This window comes from Octopus sinensis, linkage group LG3 (genome assembly GCF_006345805.1).
Source record: "Octopus sinensis linkage group LG3, ASM634580v1, whole genome shotgun sequence".
Lineage (NCBI taxonomy): Eukaryota > Metazoa > Mollusca > Cephalopoda > Octopoda > Octopodidae > Octopus > Octopus sinensis.
The window spans coordinates 85,214,753-85,228,149 of record NC_042999.1 but is presented as its reverse complement, the minus strand read 5'-3'; the positions used below and the strand labels follow the sequence as shown (position 1 = coordinate 85,228,149).

Below are 13,397 nucleotides of genomic sequence, written 5' to 3'. Positions count from 1 at the left end.
TAATATACCTAAAAGAACCAGTAAAGTCCATGTTATTAATTATAATACCAAGGTAAATAAAATTATAAATCGAATAAGAACAACCCTACCAAACCTGATAACAATAGAAAATAAAATTAACAAAAGAAAACAGAATAATAGTTATAGCAATAAATTAACGATCTATAACAAGACTGAGGGCAGTTTTTACACCAAAAACAAAATTATTAGAAATAACAAGCGGAATATGGATGATATCGGGCTAATAATTCTTTTCGCGATGCAACTAAAATCCTACATAGTAAAATCTATAATGAAACTTATAAATAAGCACTTCAATATGAATACGTAATACTCAGAAATCTTAAGAAATGAAATTAGAGTAGGCCATAGCCTGACTAGCAACCTAGCTACTGTTATAGATTCTATCAACAATAAAAAGGCTACACTCCTCCTATGAAACTAGGAAGAATAACAATAAAAAGCACAATAACCAATTGTTGTGCATTTTATTGTTATTCTTTTTATTTATAATAAGCTTTTTATTTATAATAAGTTACCCGCCAAATAACTCACCCTCTAATATTTCGGACAACCACCTTATAAATGATAATCCCCTCCCATATCATAGGCACAGATAATTTCACTAATTCATGTGGTTGCAGAGATAAAAATACTTCTGAATTCTTAAATAATGTAAAGCTAAAATGTAATCTATCAATGTGATGTATTCTCCAATAATTACAAGAAAACCTATATAGGAGCAACTAAAAATGAAATGAAACTAAGATATAATTCCCATCTTTCAAGATTCAGAAATAGAAATAAGGCTAACTCTTCTGGATTAAGTAGTTACATCTGTGAACTTAAAGATAATAACATTAATTACAGATTAGAATGGCGTATCCTAGCCAAAACATCTTCATAAGAGCTTTAAAATAATCGCTGTTATTTATGAATAAATGAGAAATTTTTCATTTTAATGGGCACAAAGTAATTACTCAATAAACGAGATCAGAAAAATGTAACATGCTTACATAACAATAACTTCTTATTCTCTAAATACCGATATTGTTACAGGTTATTAGCTGACCTGACTAACATCTAATTACCTCCACTTGACCCTCCCCCTTATCTCAGAGCATGATTTAATATCGCATCATAATTAAATTAAATTACCTCGAATAACTGAATTATTTATCTTAAATAAACTATGTATACCCGGAGCTGTAATCTTCTTTAATATATTCACATGTATTTATATGTATGCGTATGTGTATATGTATACATTGTATGTATGTATACTGTGTGTATATGTGGTATATTTATGTATGTGTATGTAAACACTATATATATGTATATATGTATATGTGTATATGCATTGTCTATATATATATATATATTATATGTATGTATTGTATATGTATGTTATATGTATATATTGTGTATGTGTATTATATATATGCTGTGTATGTGTATTGTATGTATATATGTGCCAGGTGTATTTGTGTTGTATTTATATTATGTATGTGTGCGTGTGTTGTGTTGTGTGTGTTGTGTGTGTGCGTTATATGTGTGTATATTATATATAAATATATGTTATATTTGTGTGTTGTGTGTGTATATTATGTGTGTGCGTTGTGTATGTGTGTGTGTTCTGTATGTGTGTGTGTTGTGTGTGTGTGTGTTGTGTGTTTGTATATTATGTGTGTCTGTGTGTTGTGTGTGTGGGGGGGGTCAGATACGTGTGTGTGTGTATGATGTGTGTGTGTGTATGTATGTATGTGTAGTGTGTGTGTGTATGGCCCGCACACACGCGTAGGCGCGCACGCGCGCGCGCACGGGCGGGCACGCATATATACACACACCATCCTACCCCAAAATATTCTTTAAACAACACACATGTATTTTCGCCACCCTGGAACCATTCAAAAACAGCCCCCACACACACGGAGACGCTTGTATACGTGTGTGTGCACGCACACAGGGGCACGCACACTCACACCAGTCTCACCTCCATACAGGCACATATATACACACGCAGCACCATGTCAAATGTCATCCACACTCATGCGTGCGTACACGCGCACGCGCACGCGCGCACACACGCACACGCGCACGCACGCACACACGCACACACAACACCATGACAACCACACACACTTGACAAACAGACGCCATCTGACCAAATACTACAGACACACAGACACATCTATTCACACACACGCAGAGAGACACATATATTCACCTCATCCTAACCCCAAAATCATTGATGCTTGAAGGAAAGCCAAACACAGAAAAAAACGGGTACATCTTTCTCAATTCAACATTTCTGCTAAAACGGACAGGTCACTAAACAAACTCGCCTTGAATTCATAATATTCTGTACTGACCCTGAGATGTATAATATATTCATTTTAATCTTTTCTGCCCATTTTTTCAAATATTCTCATCATACTGTTGTACTTTCTTATGTCATTAGCATGTCCTTGTTACCAAAGACTGTTTATATACATGTAATGTGGCAATTTGCAACAACCAATAATTAACGCAACCAAACTTCCAATAATATATTTGTTTTATTCTTTTCTGCCCATTTTTTCAAATATTCTCATCACACTGTTGTACTTCTTTATGTCCTTAACATGTCCCTGTTACCAAAGACTGTATATATACATGTTATGTGGCAATTATGTAAAACCTTTTTTGAATTCATAATATTCTATGTTACTTTTGACAATCTGTTTCCAAAGAGTGAAACCGGTTAAGTAAATAAACATCTTTTAAATTACATTTTCAAACCTTCTTTCGTATATATATCTTCTCCCACTCTTCTTTTTCTGTTTGTTTACTCTCACAGCTACTTATTTTTCCCTACTTTCTATCAGTCATCCCCTCTTTATATATATATATATATTCCCCCTCTCTCTCTCTCTCTCTCTCTCTCTCTTCTCTTTACTTTTGTCTCTCTTTCTCTGACTTTTCGTTTGCGTTTCCCTCTTACACGCTTCCTCCTCCTACTGTTGTAACATCTTTTTCTCTCTTACACTTCCTCCTTTATCTCCCGTACATGCTTCACTACTCTTTCTTTTCTGTTTACTCTACCTATTCCTCTCTATCTCACAACACTAGAGCAGTTAAACCGCCCACCGGGTCATATTTCCTTTCTGGTTATGTTTTGTCTCTTCTTTCCTGTGATCATACCAAATGTACTTAACACTATGACCGAATTCTCATTAATTCATAAAATTATTACATATCTTCCTTTTCACTGAGCTTAAAAATACTGGAATACCGTGAACAGAGGTGGGCATAGGTGCTACTACGTGAGACACAGTAGTCACTTTACCCGTTAGAGATAGCAGCCAGATTGCCTTCAAATTACTTCCTACTCTTTCTTTACATTTAATGGTGGATTTTAAGACGTACTGTATCAGAAATACAGAATGGCTGGTCAAGTTGAAACATTTTTCATTGTAGATTCCCTAGCTCAATTTTCGTGGGCTAAATAATCAGATATGCTTTATGTACATTACAAAATAAAAATTAAAAATCAATGGTGTCCTTTCCCCAATAAAAACCAATAATCACCTCAACGTGGTATCGGAGCGAATCAGAAATTGGGCTAACGATGGCAATATTATTTGAAGGATATGCTAGATAATAAAATGATATAATATAATCTTAAAAAACATGAAATTTAAATGGTAAAAATTTCCTGTTTTACAGAATAATGATTCAACAAAATATTCAAACTTTAAATTTTTCTTTAAAAAATTGTTGATTTACAGAAAAAGATTTAATAAAATGTTGAGCCTTCAAAAGTTAGAAACTAGAATCGAAAATAAAAAAAAAGTTAATGTTGCACTTTTTGAAGTACCCATCGCATTAGGAAACACATCTTAATTTTAAAGGTGGGGGACACCACCATTTCAATCCCCTTTTATTAGCAAATGAAGTTTAACTATTTCCTTTCGTTTAGAAGCACAAGTAAAAGCATTTGACTAGGATTAAGGACGGAAGAAGACGCATAATAGAATGGAGGAGAGAAGAAAAAAGGGAGGAGAGGAGAAACATGAACCAAAAGTAGGATCAGGAAGGGGAAAAAGGAGAGAAAAGATAAAAGAAGTGAAACTCAAGAAGCATGAAAGAGTGATAGGTAAGGGAATATGAGGAGAAAAATGGGGTGGAGGAAATAAAAGGAAAAGAACGAGGAGAAAGAGAAGAGTTTATTAGTAAAACTTATATTTTTCCAAAAAGTGCAAAAGAACGCAAATTATTATTTTTACATTTTTACGATTCAAGTTTCTAACTTTTGAAGGCTCAACAGTTTCTGTTTTTGAACACGATTTTGAACACGGCTTTTGTATACGATGGATGGGTGGCAAGAGGTTGTGCTGATGTAAGTCAGTCTCTTATTTCTTGTGTTTGTGCTTTGAGACAAGTTTTAGCTGTGAGTGAAGAATTTTTCAGATGAATGTTTATGCCAGTTGTGGCAATTTTCAATGACAATTCAAGTTGTAATGGTCCATGATCACCCTCTTTTCTTGGAAAGTAAAGTCGTTCCACATCTGACTTAGGATTGTGCATTTTATTCAATGTGAATAATTTTCGGATTTTTTATCAACCTCACAAATTCCAATATTTGACCACTTAATAATGTAACTTTATGTCATGACTGTTACGGTTAAAGTAACGCTTCCAATCTGTTTCTTGCGTTTAGCTCCATCTTGAGTATTGCCATCCTCTGAGATAACATTCTTTTCTCATCATTCCTTCACCGTCAAGTGTCTGATTCTCTCACCTTCATACACCCTAAATATTTGTAACCTTCATCTGGTTCTAATTCCCTTGTAAAATTGGTCAAGTTCAATGCTGAATGTTTCTACCAATTACCCTCCGATAAAGGTGGCTTTTGTGCATTAATCCATTTCTCGATTATTTTTGAATATGTTGCTGTCCTTGAATAACCTAACGTGCTTTTTATGACGTGTTATGCCGACACAATTGACAGTTACCTTTTGCTTCATAATTTCTATAGTGGTATTGATGTCAAGTATGAATTTCCATCACTGGTATTGTAACCGCCTTCAATTTAATGTTCAGCTAACAAATATATAACATTTACTTACCAAGATCTTGTGTTTTGGTAACAAGCGAAGTGTTACACCATTCACTTTAACATCAACCATGCGAATGTACGAAACCTTCTTATTATTCCAGCGATGTTCATTTTTCGCCTCTACACTGAAGGCCATCAATGAGGAACCTTGTGTTGTTGATGCAAGAGTATATTTACACGTCCCATGAAATGTATGAGCTGACCATCAAATGTGGCATAATGTGGATCGCCTGATACTTTACACACACAATCGGAAGTAACTGCAATAATAGATAAAGAGATGCATCTATAAAACGCGAAAACAATGTGTTTTATATATATATATATATATATATATATATATATATATATATATATATATATATATATATATATATATATATATAAATATATATATATATATAGTCTCACTGATGAAATGAGGCAATTTTTACGATGGTTAAAAATACTAAAATAATGGTAGTAGACAGATATCATTTTCATGTAACATTTATTACAACAAAAACTTTCATTACTTAATATGGCCGCTCCTTTCGATAATTACCGCCTCCACACGAGAATGAAATTTTTTGCAGCTACTCCAACCTAAGATGTTTTGATTTTGCGTATCGTACGCACGATGCAGTTCTTCAAGCTGTTGACATTTGATTGTAGTAAAGCATTGGTCATTGCTTGAAGTATGCTCCATAAAATGTAATCGAGGTTTAGATCTGGGCTATTACTGGGCCAGATGCTGGCACTCATAAAAATGGCACTTTCTCCCCAAGGAAGGCCTGTGTTGCTTGTGACCCTTGACATGGCTCAGAACCCTGGATAAGCACCACATTGTTAAGCCCAAATTTCTGCTCCATCCAAGTTAACAGATAGTTCGTCAGGATGTCCAGATACTCTTTTATGTCAATCTTCAAACCAGATTTATTCATATGTGGATTCATGACATTTCCATCATTCGCCACTACTCCAAACAGCATCACAGAGGCAGGACTCTTAGTCTCAAACACAGGGTGGGGGGCGTTAGACGGGTTGTATGCAATCACTCGAAAATTTCTGCGATTCACCTCAGCGTCCACTGGGAACTTCTTGCCCACAAACACGAGAGATTTTTTCATGCACCTTGATGCTTGATGAATGACAGAAGCTTTGGACATCTCCCGGTTCTGATGGCTTTGGCCTTGGCTGTGAGAAGATGACGGCATTGTGAAATATGGCTAGCCATGCCAAGGTTCCTGTTCACAGCTCTGGACGGCGTGGAAAAGGACACGTTGTGTTTCTTCGCAAGAGTTGTCATGGATGTTGATGGGTTGGCTTCAGTCGAGTGTTTGAGACCTACGACAAATTTTGGAATGCGCTTAGAATCGAGCCTTGTGTTCTTTCCTATCAATCTGTAACCTCTTCTTTCAATTATTTATACACATGCTAAATTGTTGCTTTTGGAAGTTTCGTCAACTTAACAATTTTATTGGCAGTGTGCCCGGCGCGCGACAAAACAGTCGCGGAACGAATCTGCTGTTCCATGACTTTCTGTTGTCGAATCAGTTCGCTATTTACGTGAAAAAATAAAGAGGAGGATTAGATTTTCAAAGAAGCGTGGTTTTGTCAAAGAATGAAATATTAAACCCTCTATATCAACTGCTTAAAATTGCTTTCCATTTGTCAGAAAGACCCTGTATATATCTATAATGTGTGTGTGTGTGTGTGTGTGTGTGTGTGTGTGTGTGTGTGTGTGTGTGTGTGTGTGTGTGTGTGTTGTGTGTAGTGTGAGTGAGTGTGCGTGTATGTTGTGTCTATGTATGTGAAAGTAGTATATATATATATATTTATATATGTTTACGTGTGTATATACATATGTGTATGTTATGTGCATGCATATATATATATATATATGCCTCTGTGTGTGCGCGCGTGTGCATATATATAAAGCAAAGTACAAACGTAAGAGACAGTTGAGGCTAACAAACAGGTGTATTAATTTGACGCCCAGGGGAAATGGAAGAAATTAGGTGAGACAACAGATACAGAGAGTAGGGAGTGGTGAGAGAAAACTTGTCTGGATTAGTGGTTGCATATGTTGAATATATATATATATATATAAACCAAAGGTAGAAAGAGAGAGAGAGAGAGAGAGAGAGAGAGAGAGAGAATTACCGTTTAAAGCCTTGATGATTTTCCCCTTATCTCGGTATATTTTCAAACTAATTTATACGTTATATTACTTCAAATCTATTAATCTACTGTTTCAGCTAATTGTTGTTTTTAACACCATCACATACTTCCTACATATTAATACGGAATTGCTCTCGCTGTATCAGCCCATCCTAAACATATTTTTGTTCCTTTATTCTTTAGAGTATTATCTAATTCTTTCACCAATTATATTCTAGAAATTTCGTATATTCTTATTACATTTTTACCGACCCAGGAACTTTTCTGTTTAGCTGCAACTTTTGAAATTTTAAAATTTACTGAATGATGTATTGATGTAATTGTAATTTTTCACGCTGAATCCCAAGGTATAATTCACTTGTTCTAGAATTTAAAAAAACAAAGTTACAGGGTTTTTAATTGGATCATTTTTACCCATTCACAGAACAGGATTTGGAAGCTGTCATTTTGTGCGTGACTGCAATCGTAAGATGGTATATCAATAATGTCAACATTGCGACGATAAGCATGTGCTTTAAGCATTTAATAAGTGAAAAATTACCAAAAAACAGGTAAACAATATTTGGTATTTTTACGCTTCCAGTATGCATTTAATGCGGAAAAATGGTACAGAACACATTTTATAGTTTTAAGAGCAAAAAGATATGGGTACAAGCATGAAAAAACAGCGTAAAACTACACCCTGCTGACGTCTCCTACAACCCCATAAAAACCAATTCTAACGCCGCCATAGATAATGAACATAACGCCGGACCTTCACTAGATAACAATCACCATGTAAATTCATATCCATCACCCCTACGATCCTCTGCAGCTTCAGATGCTCAAATCCCTGCACCTTAGATAATTGTTGTCTTACTAAAAACAGTGTATGTAAATGTACGGTATCAGCTGCCAATTTTAACTAGATAGATAGAGAGAGAGAGAGAGAGAGAGAGAGATCGGCTTGTGGCGAACCACTTTCAAAGTCAGAATGGGTAATCAATACTCTAGCTTTAAGTCCCAAGCAAGATCTAACAGCACTTCTTTATCTCAGTTAATCCAGCATGAACCAATTTCATATAATCTGAAGTGACCCATAGTCACCCACGCAAAGCTTCCACTCCTTTCTCCTCCGAGTTAGCACCAGACGTACTAACGACAATGTAAACTGCATATTATCAAGGTATCCTTAACTTGAAAAGTAGCTTGCGGTGTAACCCTCGATTGAATAATTATTACTTCCAGGACTCGGATCTAGTCTTTTTCATTCGCAAAATGAGTCCCCTTTAATTTTGTTCAGATTGCTTTCAATTTTGGTGTATCGATGCAACTCTGAATTTTGATTACGATAAATCAATTACATTATCTCGTAAATTAGAGATTCTGATGTTTTTTTGGAAATAAAGTTGGGAAATTTGGGTAATTTTAATCAATCAACAGACAGCGAGCCATTATCAGCTTGTTACCATGACAACCACAAGTTGCGTTTCACCCGATTTTTGTATTGATTCTTCCCGCCACCAGATTTATTTCACCCGCGTCTTTTGTTGTAATAAAAAATTATATTTATCAATTATATTTTTATTATAGATATTTTTCGTCAATTGTCTTCATATTTTACATATTTTTTTATACATAGCAAAAGTTTCTTGGCATTATGAAGGTGAATGGAATATGTGAACTTAGTACAGATAATCTGACATTAGTTTTCAATTCTGCATGCAAAAACTTATAAAATAAAGGTATTCTTTTTCTTGAGGCAAACTCTTTGTAGACCAGTGTTATTCTTATCGTAGTTTACACAAATACATGACAGGTACATTAATGATGTACACAGATACATGACAGGTATTCATAATACAAAAATACGCATAAAGTAAGCGCATGAAGACAAATATATTAATATAACAAATTTTAAAACTAAAAAAATTAAATCACTGCAGAGACAAAAGAAACAGTAAGACGATACATGTTGATTTTATTAGGTATTTCTGTTTATTTAGAAACCTACAATGAAGAGGTCATTTCACAGACGCTAAACAATAAATTTCACAGGACACAACATTAAGGTTGACACCGCTCCGCTAAACGCAGAAAATTTCTGTCTCACTATTGGCTAAAAACACAGTTTTTACAATTTTTAATCTTCTGAAATTAAAAACTGTTTCCTCCACTTTTTTCTTCATATCATACTTTCATAGCAATTAGACTGGATACCTTTATTATTATAGCCAATTTTCTGATTTTTTACTGTCTTTTAAAAAATGCATATTTTGCGAATGAAAAAACTAGATCCCAGGATTCCGTTGGCTATAAAACATCTACCCTGGATTTTACCTACTCAATACTATAGATTATACTGCCCCTATATTACCTAATAAAAGCGGGGTCAGATCGATATTCTGGTGTACACCCAAATTCGCTATAAACGTTAAGGGCTTAACCAAAACCTTTTTTCAAATAGTAGACTCTAACTTGCCACGTCACCGTACGTGCCATTCAAACTTAGAATAATAAAGGGAAAGTTCCTCGGACAGTATTATATATATTTGAAATTATGAGTGTATATGTCTTTTTTGGGGGGATAATTTTTATTATAATCTTAATAATAGTGTTTACAGTGAGTTACTCTGATATGAGTTTCAAGTTTTAAAGTAGCCTGAAAATGGCTACATGAACTCATTCAAAAGCGTTGTCTATACTCATTCTTCGAATATATATATGTGTGTGTGTATATGTGTTTATGTGTGTGTGTGTGTGTGTGTGTGTGTGTGTGTGTGTGTGTATGTGTGTAAATATATATATGTATATATTTATATATAGTTGAAATTTATTGAAAAACAAAAGACGAAGACTGGTGTATGAACACCAAGCAGATGTATTAGTTTCACGCTCGGGAAAGTGAGAAAGTCTTTTATGTTTCGAACCAAGGCTTTTCAGCAGAAAGATTTAAGTAGAATTAAGTAGAGAAAGAATATAAAAACTTGTGGATTTAGCGATCAATCATGGCGGACATTTGTTTTCAATCACTACAATTGGTTTGTACACAACGTAGTCCTCCAGGCGTGAAGCTACTTCATTACGCAACCGTTTCCCTGCATTATGAGATCTAGCTATGTTTCCTCAGGCGATATGTAAATATTGTCTCCGTAAGTTCAAATTCTCGGCTTCAAGAGCATCCTCTCTGTATGTCGTCGCCACTGAGTTTATCAAAGTGTCTTGTTACTTAATGACCGTTGTCAAACTTCCTTGAATGTGCAGTGGTAGTGGGATGGTGATCCACTGCTTTGAATTTGTAGATGTAGCGGAATGGTGATTCTGCTATTGTTTAAGAGGTTGCGTTTTAAAATGGTAACCACTTTAACAATAGCAGAATCATTTAAGAAGTATCTACTATTTCATAGATCAATGAAATACATATTTATTCGTAAGTTTGTAATAAATTCTTACCTGTATCACAATTTGTCCCAGAATATCCAGCCTTGCATGTACACTTGTACGAATTGCCATTACTTTCGCACACTCCTCCATTCTTGCATGGGCTTGCGGCACACGGATCAACTAGAAGACAATATATCAAAAATAAAACAATATTTCAAGTATGACTGACCAAAAGTGAAAATGTCAACAATTCTAGAGAGTCACGGAAGTCGACGAATACGTTGGAATAGAAAATAACGTCTTATCGACAAAATATTCTGAAAATACATGTAGCGTAGTAGTAGTAGTAGTAGTAGTAGTAGTTAGTGGTGGTGGTGGTGGTGGTGGTGGTGGTGGTGGTGGTGGTGGTGGTGGTATTGGTGATGGTGGTGGCAACGGTGGCGGTCGTCGTCGTTGTAGTAGTAGTAGTAGTGGTGGTGGTGGTGGTGGGGTGGGAGTGGTGGTGGTGGTGGTGGTGGGGTGGGAGTGGTGGTGGTGGTGTGGGGTGGGAGTGGTGGCAGCGGTGGCGGTAGTCGTCGTCGTCGTAGTAGTAGTAGTAGTAGTAGTAGTAGTAGTAGTGGTGGTGGTGGCAGCGGTGGCGGTAGTCGTCGTAGTAGCAGTAGTAGTTGTAGTAGTAGTAGTGGTGGTGGTGGTGGTGGTGGTGGTGGTGGTTTTGGTGGTGGTAGCAGCGTTAGTCATCGTCGTCGTCGTCGTCGTCGTCGTCGTCGTAGTAGTAGTAGTAGTAGTAGTAGTAGTAGTAGTAGTAGTAGTAGTAGTAGTAGTAGTAGTAGTAGTAGTAGTAGTAGTAGTAGTAGTAGTACATTGAAATATTCTTCCGAAAACACTGAAATAAGCAGAGATATAGATAAAGCGAGTAGTTAACAGATCAATGTACGAATAGTTACGTACATTTATAAACATATTGCTGGTGGTGTTGGTTTGGCCCTTAATATGAAAATGTAAGCGTGTAGAACTGCGGGGACAGGTTGGACTGTGCATAGCTAAGGTAATGTTTAGCAAAACAATAAAAATTCTCTGTAAATATCTCAGCTAACTAAGATAGAGTAATCTATGAAGATCGCAATGTTTTAGCAAACATAAAAAAAATCTACATATCTATAGATATATCAAGGAACTGGATCATAGACAGGGCTATCACAAAGTTTCAAATGACAGACACGAGTTTACGCATATTTGGGGTGTTAAATAGAAATCATGGAAGTCGTATGTTTTACGAAAGCGTCGCATATCGAGCGGAAGGTGGAAAGAGAGGGAGAGAAAGAGAAGGAATAGGAAGGAGTTGGGGATACGCATCGATATTCCAGCGTGGGGAGAGCGCATAGCTCAGTGGTTAGAGCGTCGGGATCACAATCATGAGTCAGTGAATTCGATTGTCAGACCGTGCTGTATGTTGTGATCTTAAGCAACGCGCTTTATTTCATGTTGCTGCTCTTCAGTTCATTCAGCTGTAATAGGAGTTACGACATCACTGGTGCCAAGTTGTATCGGCCTTTGCCTTTCCCTTGGATAACCTCGCTGGCATGGAGATGGGAGGCTGGTATGCATGGCCGAATTCTGTTCCTACATAAACATACTCTCTCGGACTTGTGCCTTGGAGGGGAGCTTTCTAGGTACAATCACATGGTAAGTCATGACCGAAGGGGCTACTTTTACATATTTTTCTCTATATTACCTTTCACTCTGCATTTTTCGTGCATGTGCGTATATAGACGTGTATATGAACATAACTGTGCGCGTATGGGTGTGTGTGTATGTGTGTGTGTATGTGTGTGTGTGCGTGTGTTCGGTTATATATACATGTACATGTGTATGGTTATATATATATGTATACATATAGGTATGTCTTTGAGTGTGCACGTATGTGCTTTACGCGAGTGTGAGTGAGCATATACATTTATGCACATGTTCAGAGGGGGTGCATACATATATTCTTTAAACGTTAAGCGCTTAACCGAAGCCTTTTTTCAAATAGTAGACTCTAACTTGCCACGTCACCGTACGTGTCATTCAAACTTAGAATAATAAAGGGAAAGTTCCTCGGACAGTATTATATATATTTGAAAGTATGAGTTTATATGGCTTTTTTGAGGGGATAATTTTTATTATAATCTTAATAATAGTGTTTACAGTGAGTTACTCTGATATGAGTTTCAAGTTTTAAAGTAGCCTGAAAATGGCTACATGAACTCATTCAAAAGCGTTGTCTATACTCATTCTTCGAATATATATATATGTGTGTGTGTATATGTGTTTATGTGTGTGTGTGTGTGTGTGTGTGTGTGTGTGTATGTGTGTGTGTGTTTGTGTGTGTGGTGTGTGTGTGTGTGTGTGTAAATATTATATGTATATATTATATATAGTTGAAATTTATGAAAAACAAAAGACGAAGACTGATGTATGAACACCAAGCAGATGTATAGTTTCACGCTCGGGAAAGTGAGAAAGTCTTTTATGTTTCGAACCAAGGCTTTTCAGCAGAAAGATTTAAGTAGAATTAAGTAGAGAAAGAATATAAAAACTTGTGGATTTAGCGATCAATCATGGCGGACATTTGTTTTCAATCACTACAATTGGTTTGTACACAACGTAGTCCTCCAGGCGTGAGCTACTCACTTACGCAACCGTTTCCCTGTTTATGAGAACTAGCTATGTTTCCTCAGCGATATGTAAATATTGTCCTCCATAAGTTCAAATTCTCGGCTTCAAGAGC

At 36.0% G+C, this 13,397-nt stretch overlaps 1 protein-coding gene across 1 annotated transcript in view; it reads right to left on the bottom strand.

The window, feature by feature from the left end:
* LOC115209496 overlaps positions 1-13,397 on the bottom strand; it is a 111,182-nt gene that overhangs the window by 61,897 nt on the left and 35,888 nt on the right. Inside the window, exon 8 of the mRNA XM_036501658.1 lies at positions 10,697-10,807. Within this exon, the coding sequence (XP_036357551.1) occupies positions 10,697-10,807 (111 nt within the window). The remainder of the gene's footprint in view (positions 1-10,696; positions 10,808-13,397) is intronic.